The sequence below is a fragment of the Drosophila melanogaster genome, chromosome X (genome assembly GCF_000001215.4).
Source record: "Drosophila melanogaster chromosome X".
Classification (NCBI taxonomy): Eukaryota; Metazoa; Arthropoda; class Insecta; order Diptera; family Drosophilidae; genus Drosophila; species Drosophila melanogaster.
In genome coordinates, this window is record NC_004354.4 from 15,057,299 (window position 1) to 15,081,282 (window position 23,984).

The 23,984-nt window shown below is 42.9% G+C and overlaps 5 protein-coding genes and 2 long non-coding RNA genes across 15 annotated transcripts in view, besides 1 other annotated feature; 3 read left to right on the forward strand and 4 right to left on the reverse strand.

The window, feature by feature from the left end:
* Window positions 1–6,131, reverse strand: part of hiw (highwire) — a 53,293-nt gene extending 47,162 nt beyond the window's left edge. For both annotated transcript variants that reach the window (NM_001298329.1, NM_078604.4), the window contains exons 1-5: window positions 5,724–6,131; window positions 2,635–3,745; window positions 2,053–2,439; window positions 767–1,886; window positions 4–703 (exon numbers count right to left, since the gene is read on the reverse strand). In NM_001298329.1, coding sequence (NP_001285258.1) covers window positions 4–703; window positions 767–1,886; window positions 2,053–2,439; window positions 2,635–3,745; window positions 5,724–5,794 — 3,389 coding nt within the window. In that variant the 5' untranslated portion in view covers window positions 5,795–6,131. The remainder of the gene's footprint in view (window positions 1–3; window positions 704–766; window positions 1,887–2,052; window positions 2,440–2,634; window positions 3,746–5,723) is intronic.
* A 303-nt stretch (window positions 6,132–6,434) lies between these two features.
* On the forward strand, window positions 6,435–7,628 carry ND-B18 (NADH dehydrogenase (ubiquinone) B18 subunit). 3 transcript variants are annotated; one of them, NM_001298331.1, is made up of 2 exons: window positions 6,435–6,685; window positions 6,751–7,250. In NM_001298331.1, the coding sequence occupies exon 2, from the start codon at window positions 6,752–6,754 to the stop codon at window positions 7,103–7,105; it is 354 nt and encodes a 117-aa protein (NP_001285260.1). In that variant the 5' UTR covers window positions 6,435–6,685; window position 6,751; the 3' UTR covers window positions 7,106–7,250. The 3 variants fall into 3 exon arrangements, with proteins under 3 accessions (NP_001285260.1, NP_001285259.1, NP_572993.1); NM_001298330.1 differs by having other exon boundaries at window positions 6,621–6,685; window positions 6,751–7,628; NM_132765.2 differs by having other exon boundaries at window positions 6,621–6,685.
* On the reverse strand, window positions 7,538–9,134 carry opm (opossum). Of its 2 annotated transcripts, none has more exons than NM_167427.2 (2): window positions 9,066–9,134; window positions 7,538–9,001 (listed from the first exon to the last, which is right to left on the reverse strand). In NM_167427.2, the coding sequence occupies exons 1-2, from the start codon at window positions 9,072–9,074 to the stop codon at window positions 8,282–8,284; spliced, it is 729 nt and encodes a 242-aa protein (NP_727821.2). In that variant the 5' UTR covers window positions 9,075–9,134; the 3' UTR covers window positions 7,538–8,281. The 2 variants fall into 2 exon arrangements, with proteins under 2 accessions (NP_727821.2, NP_572994.1); NM_132766.3 differs by having other exon boundaries at window positions 8,154–9,001.
* Window positions 9,135–9,708: 574 nt separating this feature from the next.
* Window positions 9,709–11,793, forward strand: dob (doppelganger von brummer). The gene is made up of 2 exons (NM_132767.3): window positions 9,709–10,359; window positions 10,590–11,793. The coding sequence occupies exons 1-2, from the start codon at window positions 9,895–9,897 to the stop codon at window positions 11,565–11,567; spliced, it is 1,443 nt and encodes a 480-aa protein (NP_572995.1). The 5' UTR covers window positions 9,709–9,894; the 3' UTR covers window positions 11,568–11,793.
* A 35-nt stretch (window positions 11,794–11,828) lies between these two features.
* Window positions 11,829–18,922, reverse strand: Lsd-2 (Lipid storage droplet-2). Of its 5 annotated transcripts, NM_001298333.1 has the most exons (6): window positions 18,450–18,922; window positions 16,639–17,076; window positions 16,043–16,093; window positions 15,488–15,669; window positions 12,391–15,350; window positions 11,829–12,322 (listed from the first exon to the last, which is right to left on the reverse strand). In NM_001298333.1, exons 1-5 carry the CDS (start codon window positions 18,640–18,642, stop codon window positions 15,207–15,209), a joined length of 1,008 nt encoding a protein of 335 aa, NP_001285262.1. In that variant the 5' UTR covers window positions 18,643–18,922; the 3' UTR covers window positions 11,829–12,322; window positions 12,391–15,206. The 5 variants fall into 5 exon arrangements, with proteins under 5 accessions (NP_001285262.1, NP_001285261.1, NP_001036277.2 ...); NM_001298332.1 differs by lacking the exon at window positions 11,829–12,322 and having other exon boundaries at window positions 14,165–15,350; NM_001042812.2 differs by lacking the exons at window positions 11,829–12,322; window positions 16,043–16,093 and having other exon boundaries at window positions 14,165–15,350.
* A 602-nt stretch (window positions 18,923–19,524) lies between these two features.
* Window positions 19,525–20,067: a mobile genetic element.
* Window positions 20,068–20,199: 132 nt separating this feature from the next.
* On the reverse strand, window positions 20,200–23,957 carry lncRNA:CR44662 (long non-coding RNA:CR44662). The gene has a single exon (NR_123908.1). It is a non-coding gene; the product is annotated as a long non-coding RNA:CR44662 (long non-coding RNA).
* lncRNA:CR44661 (long non-coding RNA:CR44661) lies at window positions 22,658–23,127 on the forward strand. Its single transcript, NR_123909.1, has one exon. It is a non-coding gene; the product is annotated as a long non-coding RNA:CR44661 (long non-coding RNA).
* Window positions 23,958–23,984: the final 27 nt, after the last annotated feature.

The following is a 23,984-nucleotide window of genomic DNA, read 5'->3' on the forward strand; positions in this document are numbered from 1 at the left end:
TACAAGACGGCTCCAGGTGAACAATTCCACAGAAACTTCTGACGCTGGGTGAGCACCGGCAACAGTGGAGGCATCTCCTTGGAGCCACTGGGCTGCACATTGGCCGGCGATTGGGATCGTTCCGGGCCCGGCATTCCCACCGGCGCAACCGTTGGCGATCCTCCTGCTCCTCCATCAGATCCAGCTCCCACCGGAGAGTCATCATCCTGGGGCGGAGGCTTCAGTCCATAATCACTGGGCAGTCGGCCCAGTTGACCCTTCTGGTAATTGCCAAACGTGTAGACCATTCCTTTCGATGTCAGCAGTACGGTGTGATTGCTCCCAGCGGCCACTTGGCTGATGGCACCCGGTACCTGAACACGAACTGGTCCGCTCACTGGCTGCAGATCTCCACTGCCCAATTGACCATACTGATTGCTTCCGAAAGTGTAGACTTCACCGGCCAAGGTGAGCACCACCGTATGGTGCAATCCACAAGCCACCTGCACTACAGGCGATGAGCTGGTGAGCTGTAGCAGCTGCGGCGCCAGTGGAGCCACTCGAGGCGGATCCTTGTCCAGATCAGTGGGCGTTGCAGCTCCTCCTCCGGCGGCTCCTGTTTCCAGTTCGCCCTTGCGCTCCTTGCGGCGCATGATAAGGGTTTTGGAACGCTGCTGGCGCTGTTGTACATCACTGGGTGGAGGTTTTAGTTCCGTTTTGGCCTCTGCAAGTGGAGATCGGCATTAAGCATGCAACTAGGAATTTTTCGATCAGTAGATATACTCACCATCGCTATCCTGGAGGGCAATGCAGGCGGCGCACAGGCCACACTTGGCACAGCCCGCATCTCCGTGACCACAGGGACATATACTGCCCGCCAAACGCTGATCCAGTGGTACATTTAGAGCGGAGACACAGCTAACATTGTATCCCGTGCATTCGCGACAAATGACGCACACGCGGCACTGACCCTGCACCAGATTATGGTCATCGTAGTCGCACAGCGTGGAGAAGTCCAATTTGAGGCGCTTGTCCAGTGGCAGCAGGGATGCAAAACAGGCGGCGGCCGTTGAGGATGAGGCAAATGGCGGCACATCCTTCACCGGCTGCAACTTGTTGAATATCCTGCCGCACTGACCCTTATTGTTCAGTCCGAACGAGAAGAGCTGCCCCTTGGCATTGAGAGCCACACAATGGGCCTTGCCCAGCGCCACCTTGGTCACATGCTGTTCCAGCAGCTCACTGACGAAGCCCATGGCATCACAGTGGGCCGTATCCTTGCCATACATGATCAGCTTTCCAGTTTTGGTTACAAATGCAGAGGTGCCATTGTTGCAGGCGGCATGCACCACCACATGGCCATCGATTTTGGTCATCTTCTTCGGTTTAACCGCCTTCGGTTGCCTCCGGTTCTTGCTGCTATCACCATCTTCACCGCGACGAGCTGTGCCCGCAAAGAAAACGGTACCATCATCATTGACCAACAGTGCATGAATGCCATCGTGTCCCACGGCCACATGGACTATATTGGCCGCCTTCGAGATGACCAATTCGGTGAGCTTGAGTGTCGGGGTCCGACCCACACACTTCAATCCGAGCGCAGCGGATTTCCCATAATAGTAGACGCGACCATTACTGGCACGCACCAAGCCAAACTCCTTGCCGCAGGCCATGCCCATAACATCAACATCCGCATCTCTGCAGGGAGCGGGTAGCTTTGGTTCGAAGCTATTGTGGGCCGACTGGATGCGTTGAATCTGATACTGATTGAGCAGCTCATCCTCGAAGGCCGCATACCCCAAGGTCCGGAACTTCTTGCGGGCCAACTGGAGCGGCAGTTCAAAGGGCGGCGGATCAATGTTGTAGCTATTGTGGTACAGATTTAGTTTCTTAACCACCAGTGTATCCTATTAAAAAAAAAACAATACTCATTACAAAATAATCTTATATAGTTATACATCAATTTCTAAATGTTAAGGGTATCCTGTCATATTTTATATGAAATATAAAATATACAAAAATCGTTATTTTCTATGATTATACTGAGATTTTAAATAAAATGCAGTTACTTACATCGCGATTGCTGCAGATGGCGTGCAGTGAGTCGTCGTCCGTAAAGAGCACGTAGTTGAGTCCTTCGCGCATATGCAGCATACTCAGGGGACTCATTGCCTTAATGGCTAGCGTGTCCAGGCCCACCATTTGCAGTTGATCACCAGCACTGCGGCGACAGGTGCGCCGAAAGTAGAGCTGCCCGCCACTGTAGCCCAGCCAGGCGCTCCTCTCGTGGCTGAAGTCCTCATTCTGGGCATAGATGTGACCCTTGTAGGATCCCCCAAAGCCAGTGCCAATTTTTAGCAGCGTTCCTCCATAGAGTAAATAGACAAACACTCCATCGCAGGCCATTGCTGGCGAGGTGATGGGAGCACCTGTGCTCAAGGGCGGCAACTTCACGGGAAACTATTAAAAAAAAGGGGGAACATTTTTGTTTAACCACGCATACAATAACAATAATAAAAAAAAACACCGATCACTACACAGCTCACGCACGCAATCTACTACAAAAATAGTAAATATATTATACAAATATTGTATAAAACATTAGCTCTTTATAAAATAAACAAAAAAAAAACACTAACCAAGTCCATAACTCACCTCATCGATCAGGGAATTGTGCGGCACCCCGTGGCTGTGAAAATCCGGTCTGGTCGGCTTATTCAACGCCGCACTGATCACCGTGTGCTGCAAGGTGGCCAGCACCACCGGCAGCTGGACAATCTGGGCGGAGAGCTGACGCGGCGTCATCAGCATGGCGGCAATAGCCTTGAGCATCTTGCCCGTATCACCGCGTGCGATGCACAGTCCCAGGAGGGCGGCACAGGCCATGGCCGACCAATTGGCCTCCGCACCGGTGGCCGAATTGAGTGCGGCCGGCATGGTGGCCAAATCGAGAAGAAGATCGTACAGCGGATTGATCAGCTCCTCCGGTTCTAGCTTAAAACTTTCCGGCTGCTGGCCCTGGATGACATCCAGCAGGGCCTTCAGCGCCTTGGTGCACAGCAGCGGATGTACATGCCGGGCATCAGCGATCAGCTCGAAGAGACTGCGCAAGCCGGCGCCCACAATTAGCGGCACAGTGGCGTAGACGGGCTCCCTTTCGGTGGGCTCCTCTGTGTCCGAATCCGCATCGCTGTTGGCGCTATCCCGACGTGGTCGCTTCTCTGCTGGCAAACCGGGTCCGCCGACGACCACCGGCACTGGTGCCGGTATCCGGCCATCGACAAGGACTCCAACTGGTCCGCCAGGACCTGCATTCCCAGGTCCAACGGCGCCGTGCATAGCCATATGCGCGTGGCAAGAGCAATCGAGTAGATTGCTTATCATACAGCTGTGGGCACACATCATGCAGCAGGCTGAGTTCACGTTATTGCTCCACTTCTTCTGGTTTGATCCGCTTTGGCCACTGGGTGCTCCGCCCTCCTGGAACAGGGAGTAGCGCGTCTCTGCCTCCAGAACCGTGGATCTAATTGCCGAGAAGACCGCAAACTTGGACGCATTCGGATCCAGTTCAATGTGCGCCACCGGAAACGAGGGCAAGATCATCAGTTGCTCCTTGACCAGCGGTGGATCTAGCGGATTCACCAGTCCCCCGGCACCCGCATTCCCTTCCAGAACAGCGGCAGCAGCTGCCGCTGCCATTGCTGCGGCCGATTTGTCCTTTCGACTTTTGCGTTTCGTTAACACCTTGCGATCGTGTTGCATTTTTCTGTAATAGAAAAGAATAAATAGGTTTAAAAATATTATACAAAATGTATGATGAACTTGAATAAAAAATCAATAAGTGCCCACCATGAAAATAACATTAAGCTAGAAAAAATACAAGAGCTTGAGGAAAAGAAAATTCTAAAATCCATTAAACAAGAAATCATAAAATAATAGTTTGCGAAAAAAAAAAATTTTAGACTAAAATCCTTTTATAATGTAAGTAGCAATTTATATCCTTGCACAAATGATAATCTTTTCATTTTTTTAAATTGTGTATCTATTCGACAGGTGGAACATATGTATATTTTGTATTTTGAACTATGATAAACTTGAAAACTTTGATTTCGTGTGATATTTGTTATTGGTTTATACACTATGTAATAGTTGCTAATTAAAACGCACGAATTTTCTTTAAACGGACTCACTTAAAAGAAAAACTTTTGAAAATATTTAGGGACACTAATCAACATCTAAGTCATAAATCAAAAACGCATTCCAACTAACTGAAAAAGGGGAACAAGCTTAATTTGCGAGGTCCTGGCGAAGGACTGGCATTTGTTTTTGTTTGCCTACAGGAAGCTTTTAGCTCTTATTGGCTCTTATCAGCCTGCAAGCTTTTATCCTGGATGGCGGTCGTTATTTTTGGACGACAGATGCACATGCATATGTACACATATCGGACACCAAGGTGCAAGCTTTGGGATGCACATATATATGCATATACCCACATGACCATCTTTGCTACTGAGTGCATCCGGAACTTTCGATCCTGCAGCTGACAGGTGGTTTTCAATACTGTTTAACACATCGCAAAGTGAGCTCAAAGTCCGCGAAAGAAGCAATTACTGCCTCCAAAGTGTGTAAATTTCGTCACAATTTATTTGCATCAATTGAATGTCATGCTTTAAAAGAAATTTTTAAAAGGGGTTTATAATATAAATGGTTGAAAAGTGGCGGTATAAAATTTGTTATGATTTAAAAAAAGTATATATTCAATGTGAAATAATGTGTTTGCGAAAATCAAGTTCTTATTGACAAACTGAAGTTTAGTGTACTAAATCCATGAAATCCGAAAACCCAAAACCTTGGCGCAAACGTTTAATTATTCTAAAGCAATTTGCAGGCAATCAATAAAAGCAAGACAATAAGAAACTTTTTACACGCCTTCTGACAAATCGATTTTCTTGAGCTGATTCGACATTTTGCCAACTAACTGTTGTCTAGGTATTCAATTAAATAATCTTAAGCCCAAGGTCCCGAAACGGTAACCAGCATATATACATACCCTGTTAGAGTATTTAAGACTCAACTCATTAAAGCTACTTAAGCAATGTTTCCTTTTCGTAAATTTAAAACTCAATTGATCTTTGAACACTTCTAGTTTTGTTTTAAACTACAAATCTGTCGTAGCATATATAATCCTGCTTTAAACCTATTTAAAGACATTAAAGTTAACATTTTTCTTCGGCAGATATTGGGATTTCGATTATATAAATAATATATATTGAAATATATATGATCCCCAATCGTGTGATGTGAATAATATATATTGAAATATATATAATCCCCAATCGTTTGATGTGGTCTCCCAAAGATAGTGTTTTTTGGCGGTCTTAACGGGGAGCGACATTCTAAACGCCGCACCATCGCCTCGTGGGCCATCAGTGGATTAATGCAGGTCGCTAGGCTCATGGCAGTCAGCTGATTGAGAGCAGCGCTCAGCTGTTCGGCGCAGGACTGTCCACTTCCGCCCGTTGCAACCCCCAAAAATCGGGGGGTGCTGCGACAGCGCGGAGAGCGAATGTGAATTGTGTAGGGGTTGAAGACCCAGATTGGAAGCCGAAAGCCGAGTGCAGCAGATCGATTTTTCAACCCCAAGTCGGATGGGCTGTACGGGACGCAGGGGATGTAGGGGTTAGGGGGTGGCAACTGAATGGGACTCCGGGACATCTACTTATCCAGATGCTGGCGGGGATTACCTGCGCGTGCTGTTCGTGTACAGCTCGTAGAAGTGGTCGCCATACTTGAGCGGATTGAGCAGGCCAACCATTTTGGCCCGATTTTCCGTTAGATCCAGTGCTCCAATCGATATTTTCTATATATTCTAATGCTCCGTTACCGTAGCCGTTACTGTTGCCGTCTACCGTTACAACGTTATGCTCGCTCTCTCCCGTGAATCTCCTCTCTTCTTTGGCTAATGATTTATATTGCACAGCGGTTATTAAACAAAATATGAATTAACAACTAGAATTTAACTAATTTGCCGAGCATCGTCTGGCAATTTGAGTGCCCTTTGTTTTCGCCATTTGCCTTTTGTCACTTTCACCCAAAAAAAAGGAAACACACACCGAGCGACAACGCAACGGTACAATGGGAACGAGGGAACTAAACTTTCGTCCCGCTTGCTCTTGTGCGCTTCCTGCGAGAGAGGACGCTCAGCTGTGTGGGAGACAGTGACAGTGTTGGTAACAGAGCGGCATGTCCTATTCTGTGCTTAAAATCTTAAATTTTTCGGAGCTTTCCGATTTAATTTCTGCCTAAATTAAAGGTACTTTAAATCGCACGAGTATTTTCTTCAATTTTTTATTTTATATATCTTAAATCAACAATTTTGGTTTCCACCTTTCATCCATAGCTAAGGCTTTTCAGTTTTATTTTATGGCACAACGCAAAAGTATCGATCACGAAATATCACATTTATTGTTCAACTTTTAATATCTGTGTGCCTTTTCCCTAAAAGTTCCGTTATAAAAGTTAACATTTAAAAATATTTCACATACATTGCAATACACCAGCTGTTCGAGCAGTGCTGAAAAACGCCGACGCATCGCGAACTGGCAACGCTGTCAGCAGCTGTCACTTGCAACAAAAACAACAGGGGCAGGAAGAAGAAGAACTTTGACAGCTGCGGCGCAACCGAAATCTAAGAAAAACAATTTACGTAATTTAATTGAGCGAATTTCAATGGTTTGCGAGTGTACTAAAACGTTTTTTCCCCACCCGCAGGATGGGCAACGCGCTGACGCACTACATGAAACCGGACGTGATGCCCGGCCCGGACGTGGTGCCCACCTTTGACCCACTGCTGGGCTTCAAGTCGCGCAAGGAGCGTGTGATGATCGCCACCCAGGAGGAGATGGAGTCCGCCAAGCTGCCGCTGGAATTCCGCGACTACTGCGCCCACCTGGCTATCGCCTACCAGGCCTGCCGCAGCGACACCTTCCCGTTTGTGTACAAGTGCGCCCACCAGAAGCACGAGTACCTCACCTGCGAGTACGAGGACTACGTGCTCCGCATGAAGGAGTTCGAGCGGGAGCGCCGGCTGCTGGAGCGCCAGAAGCGCCTCAACAAGGCCGCCTAGACTTAGGCTAGATAACCCTATACACAAAAAAAAAACACACCCAACACCACCAGGCGACGCTCCTGGCCGCGGATTCACTGCCACTGCCCCATGTTGCAAGCTAGTTTCCAGCGGAAATGTCAATAAACAACTCCATGCTAGTAATAATGCGGATCTGCTAACCATTTTTTTTTTATTATCCATTAAACGATTGAAAAACTGTTCGAAAAAACCGACGAGTGTCTTGGAGATGTGGATCGTGGATGGATTATCCATTTATAAATGGATTTAGTTGGATGAGCAGTGGGATGAAGGTATGGATGTTATAGGAAATACAAACTGCAGTTGATTTGAGCGGAAATATCAATTAACAAATCGTCCAAAGTATCTACCAACTATTTATTTATTTATTCAACAACGCAGTTGCTCGAAAAATGCCACCAGTGACAAGTACTTCAATAAGTTCTAAAATATTTAAAAAATACAACTGATGTTCGCGCCAGACTTTACAATATAATCCAATTAAATAGATTGCATAGATTCCAATTGTCAGTGTAGTTCGAAATGTAATTTTTGTGTTCACCTCACCATAGGTAATGGGAATACAATGGCGTTTGGTTATCAACAAGTATTCATTATCTAAACAATTGGCAATTTTAAAAACATTTTACAACTATGAGATAGCTGGATATGTCGTTTTTGCCTTTTGGGTGAGATATTCATACAGGAAGTCTTTCAACCAATTAGTTTTATTAGCTTAGAGTAAACCCTTTAAAATCGCTTCCATTCCAGCAGAATTATTAAAGAACTAAGAACCTTTTATTCACAAAATTTCTGCACTTTTAATCTTAAAATCAAACTTATCTGCATTAATCGTACAATTGCTTTCGTTTAACAATGCAACGAACATGCGCGCACACACAACACACCCCGTATATCACAAGCACACACCCGCATATCTATAAATATGCGGAATACTATATCTCTCCTGACTACATAATGTATGATATATAATCGTATATGCATTGATACTAACGAACTACTGATGATGGCAAGTGGTTTTTTTTTTATAAATTACATTCTAACTAGTTGGGGAGGATCCAGCTGCCGGATGCCGATGCAAATGCATCCTCGTTGCTCTGGGACACACATCTTTGGTAGAGGCTTCTCCTCGTCACCGCACACAGGACCGACCCATCAAATGCCCAATTTGCGCCACAAATTGTGCATCCGTCCGCCGGTGGCAAAGATGCTGCGCAGCATGAACACCTGGATGAGACCCACACCGATCATGGCGCTTATCTGCACCATAGACCAGTGGTTGACCTTCTGGAAATTGGACTCGGCCAGATTGCGATCGCGTGCCTCGTGCGAACGGAGCACATCCTGCAACTGGCGGGCCTTGGTCAGCTGCAGACGAATGCGTCCAATGAAGTCCATAATGTCCTGCACCTTCATATCGTAATACTCGTCCCGCGAGAGACCAGTTAGCTCGTCCGCCTCGTTCCACTGCGTGTCACCCTGTAGCTCCTCGCCCTCGCGTTCCACAATCAGCTCGAAGAACACTGTCTTGCGATTGAACATGCTGAAACTATTGTCGAAGCAAAACCGATAGTCGCCCTCCTTGGCCACCTCGTGGCGATGGACGTTCTCCGGTTTCTTAAAGTCACTGACTATCACCAGGCCAATGGGGTCCAGCAGGGTGAAGCTGATGTCCAGGTCACCGTGACCGCCATCGATTACCTGGTACTCAAAGTCAATGGTCTCGCCCTGGCGCACCGAGTGGTATAGGCACTCTGTTTTGCCGGCGTCCACGTAGACCGTCATCTCCTTGTCGTAGGCCTCCGCATCCTGGACGCCCAGCAGAAGTGCTGCGATGGAAAGGAGCAGGACTAACCCAGGCATTCCCAGCCAGATCTGGATGCAGTGACGCAAAGGTAATGAGTAATGGTGGCTAAATTTAGCCGGCTCTTTATCTTACCGCTTGCATTGTAAGCTGTTTAACCTAATATTAAAAAATACAAAATGCTCGCTGTGCCAGTGTGCCCGCAGAGTTCGGAAGTTTAATAAGTGGTTTCGCTTTTCGCGGTTTTTTAGCGATGCCATATCATCTATTTTGTAGCCAGATATGACAATTTTCAGATTTTGTATAAATATCTCAGCCAAGTAATATTCCTAATATGAAATGAGAATATATAGAATTACGTTCACATTTTGAATAACATAAATGAAAAATGTTTATTATAAATGTAACCTGTACTAAAGCAATTACTTCGGCGAATTTCATAATTTTCCATAGTATTTGATCAACATTTAGCTAGATTTCAGAGCGAAGATCTGGCAACGAAGGCGATAACGGTTTTTGAATTGGCGGCAAATTTAAATAAGAAAAAATTTATATGATTAAAACAAACAACTAAACAAATTAGAAATCCTTTTTAATAGGTACTTTAACACTTAGGCCTGTGTCGGAAAGGGATGGAATAAGGATCCATAATAACACCAACATGATAAGCAATCTCAAAGATATTATTACAGTAAAAATGTAAAATATAAACAACATGTCGTATTGCTTATGTTGTTTCAAAACCCTTTTAATTAGTATTTTACAGTATTGAAAACTACTTTGCAAGGTCACACTGACCAGGCCAAGAATAAGCTCGAAAGAAAACTTGGAAAAATAGAAGAAAAAACGTCAACAAAAAATCAGAAAACCCAGGCGAAAAAGAGACAGGCATACCGGATTATATGTCAGTTTTAGCTGATCACGTGAAGAGCTTATTTGCCACGACTAGGTTAAATTCGCAAAGATGAAGATCCGAACCAGGAGGAGTCTTTCCTTTTCCGGCTGTGGCTTCTTGGGCATCTATCACGTGGGCGTGGCCGTCTGCCTACGCCAACACGCCCCCCAACTTTTGCTGGAGAGGATTGCCGGTGCATCCGCCGGTGCCTTGGCCGCCTGCTGTCTCATCTGTGATCTTCCGCTGGAATGCATGGCCGGGGATTTCCTGCGAGTTGTCCAGGAGATACAACGGCATTCGTTGGGCGCCTTCAGTCCGTGGTTCAATTTGCCGGAGTGCCTTCTCGAGGGCATGCGAAGTTGGTTGCCCGAGGACGCCCATCTACTGGCCAGCGGACGACTTCATATTTCCCTTACCCGCGTCAGCGATCGCCGCAATGTGGTAATGTCGGAGTTCAGCTCCCGGCAGGAGCTACTCCAGGCCCTCATGTGCTCCTGCTTCATTCCCGGACTGTCTGGATTGGTGCCTCCACAGGTGGGTTTCTTAATTATTATTGGTGCTATAGAAGCCATCAGGTATTAATTCTATTGAAAGCAAAAATCACGTACTGCTCATAAAATATCTAATAAAGAAATGTAAGCAATTTAAATGATTCTTTTCTGCGAAATTAAGATTATCAGCAACGACAAACCAAAATTTTAAACCAGGTGTTCCACTTGAATATATATGAAATATATATGAAATATATTTATGTGTCTTATCAGGTCCGAGGAGTTCGCTATATGGATGGGGCCTTTTCCGATAATCTACCGCTGCTGGACGAGCACACCGTCACCGTAAGTCCATTCTGCGGGGAGAGCGACATATGCCCACGGGATCAGAACCCCCATCTGCTTCAGCTGAACATCAATTGGGCGAACACTTGCATCCGATTGTCCAGGCGGAATCTGCGTCGCATGGTGCGCATCTTGGTGCCGGGCAGGGCGGATTTCATGGCCAATTTCTGTCAGCAGGGCTACGATGATACGCTCCAATTTCTGCGCAGGAATAGCCTACTCAATGAGGGTTTCAAGATCCAGGAGAAGGGCATGATCAGTTGGATCCATCAGCAGATGGAGAGGGAGAAGGAGCTGCGGGAGACCCCAAGGGATCTTGAGAAGGTGCACACAAATCGCATGACTACAAACAATGTGCAGCACAAGAAGCGAAGGAATCGAAAACAGAGGACTCAAAGACAAACTCTGCAGAGGACCAAGAAAAACCAGCAGGAAAAGATCAGGAACGGAAGGAGTTTAGAAATGGAGATCAGAAATCAGGAGAAGAACCACCAAGAAAGCACCAACAGCAGCGTTGAGAATCTGACACCGATCGCAGAGAAACGTCTGGAGAATAGGCCACCAGAGGAGCACAATCACTATGGCAGCTCACTCATGGGCTCCACTTGGTCGCTCCTTCGTCGGGTTATGTTCGCTCCGCCGCTGGCCAGGCACATGGTCCAAGTGATCGCCCGCCATCTCAGCCAGAGTCTCACGCTCTGCGATCAGCCGCACTTTGATCTCGCTCTGATGCAGGCACCTGCCGCCTGCCATCCCTCGACCACCTCCTGCCCCCCATCCACGCCACTGGGTGATAGCGATAACGACAAAGTCAAGGCCCAATGTGTGTGCGAGGCCAGCCAAATTGAATCGGAAGATCAGGTGGCTGAGGTGGCTGAAGTAGAGGGGACATCCGGTGTTCATTAGGCGCCATTAGCTTTATCAGCGATCGTCCCATCGATCGGTTTCCAATTGATTTTTATGCCTGTTCGCGCAATTACTTTTATTCAATGGACAAACTTCAAACTTTTCCGCGTTTTGTTTATCTCAAACCTCGTATTTTTAAATGTTATTTTTTTTATGTACTGACTGCTGTGAACAAAATAAATTTGATCAAATATAATTGTAATTTATGTATAGCAACAAATTAAATGTACACGCTTTATTCAAAATATTTCAGTACACAACATAAATGAGAGGAAGTCCTTAGTTAAATTTGGGACTACATAAGCTTTTTAAAAAAAAAGAAATCTTTGCGAAGATTCTAAGTATTTGGCTACCGAATTTAAAATCCGCTTGTTGCGTTGCACTCGATTCTTCTAGCCGAATAAACTGATATAACCTCCAGATCCGAGCCTCTGACGCAGATTCTTATCAGTTAGGTGCAACGCAGGAGAGAATGATGCACGACGAGATCAGAGAAGTCGGCGCAATAATACCCATATATGTATGTATACATATACGTGCAATATCATACTCAATAATCTGAAGCGAGAGAATGAATAATAAGAATCACGCCACTTTCTGCACTTTGCACCTCGCCCGTCTTGCTCGCACTCGTGTTGATCAAAGGATGACACGCCCCTTACGCCGAAGGCGGGGGCTCATCCTGAGGCTTTACCACCACCTGCCCCCCAACCACTTCCGCACCAACTCTCTTTCTTGGGTCTCTTCCCTCTCGTCTGTGTTTGTATTTGTGTGTGTTTTATAAAGTCATTCAGTTTTTCTTTTTTTTTTTAATAGTACTTACTCTTGATTACGTTTATAGTTGGAACGCCTTTATGGGTCCACTCTCTCCTCTCCACCGCTCCCCCCCCCCTTTCACCGCGATAAGAATTGTCGTTGCCAGGCGAAGACTGGAAGACCAGACCTCGTCATCATCGCTGCGAGAAGAATCGGAATCTGAACGGGGAGACCGGCTCGAGAGGCCAGGTCCAAAGTCCGGGTCCATTAACATCTTTACACACGGAGGCCCCCCCCCCTTTGGAAGTGTACACACCTTGCGGTTGGCATTTCCATTACATTGGGGGCTGTCCAATGACGATCGTTACCTCCATGATCATCGAACGGACCGACAAACGATCGATGCATTGCACTTACACAGAGGATCTACCCATCAAGAAAGTTAATCAGCGAAGATTTACTTATCATGATGGCATCAAGTCTTCAATCGGAAGAATCGGATTTACCTATCAATATCAATATGGTATCAAGAGTCCTACAATTGTGTTGTAGAGCACAAGGAGTAGATTTACTTATCAAAATATCAATAATGATTCTTCTATCGAAAAGAACCAATAAGACAATCATGGCTATTAATGAATGTTATTTGAAAATGGAATTTTTTGCGCTCATAATACGGAGAATTGGTCTAAGCTTTTCAAATTCGATAAGAATTGCGCATTTCTAGGTATTCTACTAGTTACCAGTTACAATTATTAAAATCTAAGTTATTTTGAAAGTAATTTTCAAAAGTGATTGATTTTACTTTGTACCAATTTTTTCTCCTTGTGCATGCCGCATTAGTTAGACTGCGGTTTCGGAACCCGTCGAGCAAGTCATGGGTTCCATGGGTTCCACAAGAAATACCAATACCTCAGCGAAGCCCTCTTCTGGCCAGACCGAACTCATGAATATTTTCAAACCAAATGCATTTCGCAAAACTCAAAATTATGCCAAGTATGCTGGGTCTGGTTATGGGCCTGGACCTGAGATTGATTCCCCAGGCACCAGGCGTTCAAACTGGAACCTAGTCCAGACTTTGGACAGACACCTGAGCCCCTGGCATGTTCCTCTGGTCGGGAGCGCAAATTAAAGCGATCGGCCAGACGTGGAGCATACAAATGAGATGGTGGAGCATCAGGGGAGAATCCGCAAAGGAAGTGGAGTGGCGAAGCCAAACGAAATGAAAAGGAAACTCCGAGAAGCCGACGTCGACGTTTTGCCCAATCTACAAGACGGATAATTGCACGGCCATTAACGCCGTCATTATCGACAGGGACAGAGTCACAAGTCCACTGGGCGACAGTGCGGCTCAAGAAAGTGGGAACTTAAAACTGGAACTGGGCCAAATGGGCAAGCAGAAGTAGTTCCCATACGTCATTGTAACTAACAACTAAAGAAAAATGTAGGTATTATCTAGCCAGCTAATATTTGTAACTGAAGTGTGCGCTGAAACATTTAGTTGATATACATTTATGAAGCACATGGTTTTAGCAGCGATTTCCGATTTCGAGCAAAACGCACTTTAATATCACATGTTCGGAAACATTGTGTACATACATACATACATATAGCCTTATCTGGGCAGCAAGTGCTCCATAAATTCATTCGCTGCAGCGACTGAACTCTACACTGAACTCGAAATAAATCAGCGGACCGTACAGTGCTGTCCCGATAAGGCGCCTAATCAGATAGGGGGCAGAAGGAGCTACAGCGCTCCTCCTTCTCCCCCCACCCCCTTCCGCTCATCATCGAGTGGCAGAGGCAAAAATAATTAAAAGAAATTCGTTGGCAATTCTCTTGTTCTTCGTTCCAGTTTTGCGTTGGTTCTTTTTATTAATATTTAATATTATCAATCTAGTTGTTTAGAGCAAACATTATGGCTAGGTTCTCCATACAAGTGTGTGAGGGGAGAGGGGGGGGGTGTTGTGTTATATATATATATATATATGTATGGATATATATTAGGCATAATTCATTTTCATTAGCAATTAAACATCATCTGGTTGGGCTCCCAGCGAGCGTACAATGGAATTTAAATAGATATAGAAATAGCATTAGGTATTATATTACGTATACGTACAGCTAAACCGCACTATGCCAACCGTGTGCGTGTGTTTCTCTCTATATGTATATATATCATATATCTGCGTATATGTTAGGCATATATAGGTGTGTGTGTATATATTTATAATGTATTATTCAATGCATGCGTGGCACTTTAGCACAGCTAAAATTGACGAAAAAAAAACGCTCTCTTCTGACTCCCGGATCTCTGCGACTACTATATCTTATAACTAGGATTGGTGAGGGCTATACTTCAAATAAATATTTACAAAGCAGGTGGCGCAGGAGGAGGCGGACTTCTTGGGCGTGCGTTCGAATAACCTTCTCCACTTTAAATGATCCTCTATGGAAGTACTACTCGTATCGGCTAGTACACTCAATGAAATAGTACGCAATAAAAAAAAAAAAAGAATTTATAAAATACATTATAAAATGGGCGGCGTGGGTGGTAGGTAGAGGGGTATCTTAGGTGGTGAGCGTGCGTGAAAGAGGATAATATCTAGCTATAGATAGATATAATTGTAGATGAGCTGCTGTTTCTCCACTACTGAGACGACACCGCCGGCGCCCGTTTGCTTTTGGCCACATGTGGCAAGGCAACAACGGGCTTGTTGTTGCTGGTGGAGCTGGTGGTAGTGGTGGTAGTGGTGCTAGTGGTGGTTCCAAATGGCGAACAGGCGTCACTGCTGCTGCCACCAGACTGCTCCACATTCGTGCCCATCGACGAGTTAATAAAATTGATGTACTGATGCAACTTGAGGGCGGCTATCAGGGAGCTCAGATAGTCGTTGATGTTGCCCTTCTGGACCTGCTTGATCTGTCGGGAGACATTTCGATAGACGCGACGCGAGATCTTATTGGATAGCCGTCCAACTGTCTGTACTGTGTGTAGGACTGGATCCTCGCTGGCGGGAACTGGCACTACAAGTAAATTGAGCAAAGGCAATCACCATTAACGAGGGAAGCAAGCAATTGTAATTTGAGTATTTGTTACGGGTTATAAACAAGTCATTGATTGATTAGTAACTTTGGCGCTGTGTGGGCTTGTGTGTGCTTACCATAAACTTGTTGAGTTCCCTATCGATAATGCCTACGATCTCTGGATTTCTTCTAACGTACTCAACAATTTCGGTTATGATTTTCAGGGACATGGACAGAAATACCGTCGAGGCGGCCACTAAGAATCTATCATCAATCTCTTGATCGTGATCCCGGTCGTAGCTCTCCCCAACAATAATAACTAACAAATGGCACAGAGAAAGAGAGATAGAGAGAGAGAGAGATATTAATTTAGAAAATAAGTGTCACTTTTTGGTGGGGGTTGGGTGGTTAATTAATGTTAGGGGCGGGGAAAGGACCAGGATCAGGATCTGGGTTTCGGAAATCCCAAGGCTAGCCAACATTTATCGCTCGACTCGAAATCGTAAATATTTCTGTATATTATATTCCCATTTTGTTCTCGTTTTGTGTGTGAAATTATCGCCATGCTTGATTAGTGTTCATGCTTTTTTATTTACTTGCTATTTTTATGCTTATTAGACGGTGTGTTAGTGGTAGACAAAGAAACAAACGATCGAACGAACAAAAGATCGGATCGGGGATCGGGAACTTACTGTCATTTTCAGAACTCTTGCCATTCTGCACGACGGCATTTTGTTTATCATCTGAGAATTAAAAATATTTACGATTTATATTTAGAATTTTGTTTACACACCGCGCAAAAAAAAGTGAGGGCAGCAGAAGGCAAACAAGCTAATTTTAAATTTTTGTGCCAACAGATGAAAAATGGTACGGAGCCAATAAATAATGTTCTCCACCATCATCCAGAGTTCTTAAATAAAACTGAATTCTAAACTTATTCGCTCTGAAGACAGTATTTTTAATTTTTAGAAAGAAGTGTCAAAGAGAATATATATAAAAATTATAATGGAAGTACGACAGGACAAGACTATTAATTCAAGTGAAGTCAAAATGATCTTATGAATTTGATATTAAATAAATTAAAAAAGTAGTTTTAAACGTAATGAAATGTACAACAAGATTTCAATTAAGTTGCATCAACTAACTTATATTATATTAAATTTTACGTCATGGCAATTGAGAGATTCCAAGTGAAACCACTGTTCTACGGCTCCAATGAACAAATATATAAACAAAAGTACCCTAACATTGTGACCTACTTTTTTGTAACTCTACCGTCAACACTCACCATTATCTTCCTCGACATCCGACTCGCACTTGGGGAAGTAGTATTCAAGGAGGCGCTCGGCCAGCGCCGTGGTGGTGTCCACTCCGTTGACAGCCAGACTGCCGTACTGGGTGGCCAGCACCTCGTTGGCCTTCTGCCAGGCGAGATCCTTCAGCGAGGCGGCCTTCTGCTGACCAGCTGCCTTGAACTTGACGACGCGCTCCAGATGGGGCTGCACCACATCGATCACCTTGCTCTTGGCCTGGTTGTAGATCTCCTGGGGTGTGTCCTTGATGATCGGCGCCTTTACCTCAAGCTTATCGATGCCCTTGACCAGGGTCTGGTCCACATAGGCGATGGGTCGGTCCAGTTTGGTGACGAAGGGAGCCGCCGTTGTCACCGCGCGCGTCACACAATCCTCGGCCGCCGTTAAAGCCCATTCGAAGACACGATTTTTGCCTGAAAATATGAGTAGTTCACATTACGATGAAAAATACGGATTGGAAATTATATGTCTTAGTATAAGTTTAATTTAAAAGTTAACAGCCTGTTTAATTTAGAGATCTAGAACTTCTAGAATTTCTAGAATTGTGTAGTAATACCCCACACATGTGACACAAGTACGAAGAGCGCGCTTATCAGTTGCAACCGTAATAATAATAACAATAACAATAATAATAGTAATAATAAATATGTAGCATTTCTGGCTGATAAGCAACTGCGCAGTTCACGAACCCCAGGGCCCCTTGGACCCCTACATTCTATCTGTCTGGGGCCCGCCAGTTTAGACTTTGATAGTTCGTCACTCGTCAAACACATCATCCATTCCAATTCCAGTCCCAGCAACTGCAGCAACAACAACTGCGAAATATCACAAACAAGTCGAAAGTCCAACTAGAATTTTTGTTGTCGTTGCTGCTGACGGTGAGACCCCAAGAGCCCCTTAGCATAAGTGCTGCCCGCTTTAGTTAGTTTCCAGCCAAATCTAGCTTTATTCGACAGCGGTAATTGGTATTGTCTAGTAAATGCATTAAGTATTTGTTTTTTCAGGGATCTGTGCTTTTACGATCGGCAAACTTAGGCTGGGATCAATATTGAGAAGAAAACTAGTAACATTATTTTAGCTATAATTAAAGTGCAAGTTTAGCTTAACTTTTGGTCAGATCGAGCAGCACTGCCAGTGCCAGTGGCGTTGCCATTGGGTCTGCTTTGCTTTTCCTCTTGTCAAAACGAGCCCCCTTTTGTTGACGGCGCCTCTGCGGCTGCAGCCTACGTGCGGTGGCCTTTTTGCCGTCAGCCACCGCTCTCTCTCTCCTCACTCTATCTCTCTTGCGCTCTCTATTGCGTTGGCCAAGATTGTTTTATTATTATGTAAATTTTAAGCGAACTTTGAACGCAACGCGTCACGAGGGCAAAGTGCCGGCCTTTTTGCTTTTCTTATTGCTAGGTCATGGTTGTTGTTGCTGTGATTTCGATTATTGAACGACCGGCAATCAATTTATATCAATTGAGCTTAATTTCTGGCCAATTAAACGAAAAAAAAGTTGAACAAAAAAAAGTTGTTTCTGCCCTCTATGTGCGTTTCGAGTTCGAATTGCAACTCGAAATAAAATGGCGAAGCAAAGTCAAAAAAGCAACGGTTTCGGTTTCGATTACGGCTTCGAGTGCATATGGTCGCTGCAATTGTTGTTGCTATTTACCTCCTCCTTCACCGGTCGTTTATTCTCTATATGTGCCGTTAGGCGCGCCAAAGTAACGGGACTTGAGCGAGTTCAATGCACCCGGAGGAGGTCTTATTTTCATTTTCTTCTGTTTTCCTTTGCTGCACTTACCTTTTACTTTGCCATAGACATCCTGGGACTTGTCCCATGCCGCATTTACCACGGGCAATTTGATGATCCTCTCGAGGGACTCAAGGTGCGGCAGAAGGTCCTTGGCATCCTTGGGCTGGTCCACATCGTTCATCGCCGTTCCATTGCCAGTTGTTCCGTTCCCGGTGGCGTGTTTCTGCTCTGCACTGGCCATGATCAGTTTTCTTTGGTTCCTCTTGCGCTGCTTTCTGCTGCCCTTTTCACTTTTTCTTTCTGTCTTTCGCTATCAAGCTCTTCCGCTTGCCACCGCACTTTTCTTTTCGCCTCTTGCTTCTTTTCTTTCACGAACAAAAAAACAGCTTAACCTGCGAGTGAGTGTGTGAATGTAGGGTATGCGTGTGTCTGCGTTCTGGAAGCACTCTGTTTTATTTTATTCCTAGCACTTTTTGGCACGTCTGCTCACGTCTGCTCGTTGGGACTCTCTGACTGATTTGCGAGCTGCGCGGCTGGTTTATTATATGAGCGAGTGCCGCCGCCAGTGTTGCCAGCGCCGAGCAACAAAAAGCTATGAGCAACAGTGATGCCGCAGGTGGCAAGAAGTGGATGAGGAAATTTTAGTCAAATAGCTAAAAAGTACAGTTTTTACCAATAGAGCTTACTTTTTGTTCAAACCGCAGTGTGTTTTTTCCAAGATTTATGCCTAGTCAAGGGTCATGTGGCTATAATACACTTTGTATTATTAAAATTTAACCATGAGCTTTGACAAGCACGATTACTACAAAATATAATTATAATATTAAAATCTTCGAACTTGTGTACTTAACCATACACAAATTTGTTTATCAAAAATGTTGAGTAATAAATAATAATAATGTAATAAAATATCGCAGACAGTGAAAAAACAGTGCTAAACAAATAAAAAGGTTAAAATAACCAAATAATATAAATGAGCTTAGGAACATTTCTTTGCAACATATATCTTGAAAATAGCTAGATCGTTTGCTGCTGTAAGATAGCTTCGCTGCGAAGAGAGCAGAGCGCCAAAGCAGTATCAGCGAGAGTTTGAGATTAGGACTCTCTTTGAGGACCCCATATACAGTTTGTCAAGAAACTGTTTACATACTGTGAAATAAGTTGAATTTTTGACTTTAAAGCTAAAATTAAAGGTTTTTTGCTTAATTAAACGCAATTTTTTTTATAAAATTTAATTAAACAATATTTATTTTACTTATAAATCAAAAAACAAATATTAAAATATTAAATATACAAGAAAATAAACAACATAATCCAAGTTTACACACCTTTGAGACTGTCAAGAAACTCTTTACACATTTTGTTTTCCTACTTTGTTTTGTTCTTTTTCTTAGAACGAACTCGATTTTTCCGTTATTTTTGGCTTTGCATTGCTTTTTACAACGCTTCTAATGAAATTTGTTTGACTTTGCTTGAAGCGAATTATTATTTTATATTTAATTAAATTATATTTAATTTATTTTTTGATTTATAAGTAAAATAAATACTGTTTAATTTTATTTTATACAAAAATTGCGTTTAATTAAGCAAAAAACACTTAATTTTTAGCTTTAAAGTCAAAAATTCAACTTATTTCACAGTGTGTAAACAGTTTCTTGACAAACTGTAATTATAATATGAATAAATGTACTATAGTTTTTGAACAGTACACTTAAATTGTTATGATGAATTATTATAGTACAAACGCTTTGTTTGAAATAAGTACAATTGTGTACTATATCTGTTTTAAATGAAACTTAAAATAGTTTTGAAACAATTTTCATTATCTTTATTTTCGAGGTAAAACATAATTAGAAAATCAGGTGAAAGAATGTACCATTATCAAATTATAAACAATTCTTCTATCATGATCAAACTAATTTTGATCATTTTTTCCCGATCTATGCAGAGTTCATAGTGCAATTCTTCTGTGTTGTCCTTGGAGGGGGGTCCAATTATTCTGTTCAGAAAACAAGAGAGCTGAAGAGAAAGAAAGAAATTTGGGAAAAGAAGAGAGACAGTGCCTACGTTTGTTCGGCATGCTTGACAACTAGATTAATTAATACGTTGTGTCGGGCGCAAACAAAGTTTAGATTGAAGTACATTGCAATATATATTTATGTACATATATGTGCATACGTACATATGTATTTCTGTGTATGGGGGCACTTCGATTATCAATGGCCAATGGGCAACGCCACGCAAAAGCTTCGTGCGACCTTTGAACCCCTGCCACCGCATCGATAATACGCCATTGCACAGTCAAACATCTACATTCAGTATTCTACGTAATACTTGCCGAATGCTGTGTAATTCGCTTGGCAATCCAAAGTCCGATTAGTGACAAAACGAAAACAAATTACGAAAACTACAAGCGCGAAACGTGCTAAGTTAACCCCTAAAACGAAGCACCATCCTCCTTTTTTTTTAAACCATCCATCAGCACGTTTTTAGTCCCTAAAATCTACAATAAGTTCATAAAGGAATAATTTCCTTGAGTTAGATGAAGAGTTAATGAAAACTTTGGAAAATAACCTTATTCGCTTGGATTTCAATTAGATCCCAAAAAACCCAAGGGATCAAAATATTCTCCATCTTTCGAAACACCTAGATTCCAAAAATCCAAAATGGGTTAATGCCCCTCAGTGAATTATGAGCTATATAAGGCAATTATGTCTGTCTGATAAGGCTTAACCGCTAATGCGCATATTAACCAGGCCCACGAGTTGGGAAGGTTACCAATGGCTAGTCGTCCGTAGTTCCAAAGTCCGGAGATGTCGTCACAACACTGTTTATGTTGTAACCAAGAGCAGGTGTTGGACTTATCGTCACTACTTGGTCCGGGTTCCGATCGGCGATATCGGACGTAAATAAACCAATGTAACCGATTCGTTCAGTTTGTTGTACTTATTTTAGTTTTTTATGTGGACTTTGTAGGCGTGGTATCTGGAAATTACAGTAAACGAAGGAAATCACTTCAACCATGTTTACCTAACTGATTTCACTAGCTGATAATGAAGATTACTGGAATGAATAAATATTGGACGGTTTGTAACGAGTATATTACGAAGCTATTTCATATTTTCTTTTTACAGATAAATAGGTTGATCAAGGTGAATAATTTTGAAATGAAATGTTAAGATTAAATTACGTTTTAGTAGGTTGAGCAAAAAAGTATTTATAATTAAAAAAAAAAAAAACTGTTGGAAATGCTCAAATCATTGATTTCCTCAGCTTTTTATATGGATGTACATATGTATGTATATACATCAACAGAAGTTATATGGAATCGGAATAATCCGCTCAAGACCTGCATATAGAGCCGATTAGCAGTTGGCCGCACGTAGACAAGCCCCAGACCGAATACTATATGCTCAACAGTGTATGTATACATATATAAATGTATATACATATGAATATATGTATATATACATACATACATATATATACCGTTATCGAGACCCAAAGCGTGTCCGTCTGCGGGTATTTTCCCAAACGGTTGAGCCTAGAATTTCATTGGATTCCGGTATTTTGGCACCTAGTGCCAAATTTTAGAAGCCTCGGCATGATCTATATATAGAAGGAGGAAACATTCAGGTAATGATGGCATATATTGGACTTTGGATCAGCGGCGTGAGTGAGTTCCTCTATATACACATGTATGTACACACATGTGAAAGGCGAATGAGTCGCTTGCTGATTATATTAAGTTTTTATTTCCTTTTTTTTTTCGTACTGCTTTCTAGATGGATTGTACTTTGCAGATAAGGGCGTTTTGAATACTTTTTTTTTATACGCTGCTTCATTCATTTAATGCCTTTGTTTTATAATTGTCGCCGGTTATCGTTATGATGTATAAGCCTTTAAGCCACCTATTAAACGAAGTTCGCCATGCTTATCGCAATCTAGTGACACACGGGTTCAAATTGCTCGAGAGTCCAATTGCAGAGGCGATTAAATTTTTGAGATTCATTGAAATGGGCCAAAATGCCTACATAAATATGTAGATTTCAATTGATGGGTGCTAAACTAGTTGTGTAAGCTTTAGAATTAAGCTAAACCTATTCGAATACAGGCCGTGAGTCTCAAGTAACTTGACCTCTGCACAGCCTCTATCACAATGAAATTTGCTATGTTATCTTATTATTAAATGTAATGAAGATAAATATAGGAAAGTCGCAATTTAAAACATTTTTTTGTCTTATGAATTATTTCAGTTCACTGAGTTGTACGGCAATCGGATTTAACTATATGCAAAGACTATGGAAGAGAGGTAGCACGGGGGTAAGTCCAATTCGTCATGGGGCGAAAACTCATAACAGAAGACTAGAAGGAACAAGAATGCCGGGCACCACAAAAAGTTGGGACTGACGGTTTGGACTTTGGACGGTTTACGTGATGTCGTCGTCGTACGATGACGCTGCCTCAGAGACTGAGAAAATTCGATGCTGGTGCTGGAGCGTGTGTGTTCCATTAAAAACAGAAAAGAAATAAATAATGAACGTAAACCAGAAATTAAAGAAACCTTCGACTAAGTTTAGACGGGACCAAAGACCAATTCATGCGAATACGTCATTGCTTGTAGATAAATGGGTGTCATCGTACACTGGGGTGCAAAAGTGGTTCAAACTTGTTTTGACGGCGCCAAACTAGAAATAAAGCTATTTGCTTAACTAAGAACCCTAGTTACTTGGCACTGATTTTATGGGATAAATAATATTTGTTTCATTAAATATACAACTTCAGTTTACAGAATTAATTCTCGTATTATTTACGAGAATTTCCTCACTGGTACCACTGGATTGAAATGAATATATGGGTTTACAATATCGTTTGCGAGAATTGGTGGTTTCAGGTGCTACCTTAGTATCTTGGAACCGATCTTATGTAACTTGCCTCCTGAGGGATATATATATATAAATAAATCTCTATGGGAAATTGGATATGTGGCATTGTATGAGACCCCCTGGAAAATGCGTCTGTGCCCCAGATTGGGGATCATATCGGGCCTGTTCCAAGTTTGAGTGGGTCTCCATTAAACGGCAGACATCTAATCAGACGGCGAATTGCCTCGTTTCAATTCATTTTCGTCTGTCTGCCTGAAAGACGCTGACAAACCAACGATCCTACAAGCATACGCACATGGATACTTGTATGTATATATGTATGTATATTTTAATGATTTCTGCGGTTTTCGTACACATGCTGATAGTGATAATATAGTTGGCCCCACGCATTCAAAGCGTGAAATGTTCGCTCTCTTCTTTTTCCTATCTGTCTGCTTCCGTTTCCCCCTCCCTTGTCATCAAGCTGGTGATAATTTTCTTTAAACTATGAAATTGGTATTAAATACCAAATGAGCTGTGCAAATAATTAGTAGACATTCAAATGAATCGAGTGATTTAATATTAATTAACTGCCATGTTTAAAGAATTTAAGGTTATTATCAGTGGCTGGTTGAAATATAGGTGGCTCTCTTAATGTATAATTTGCTAAAAAGCGATCGCTAGATGGCGCCTTGAAATCTTATGAAATCTATTACCA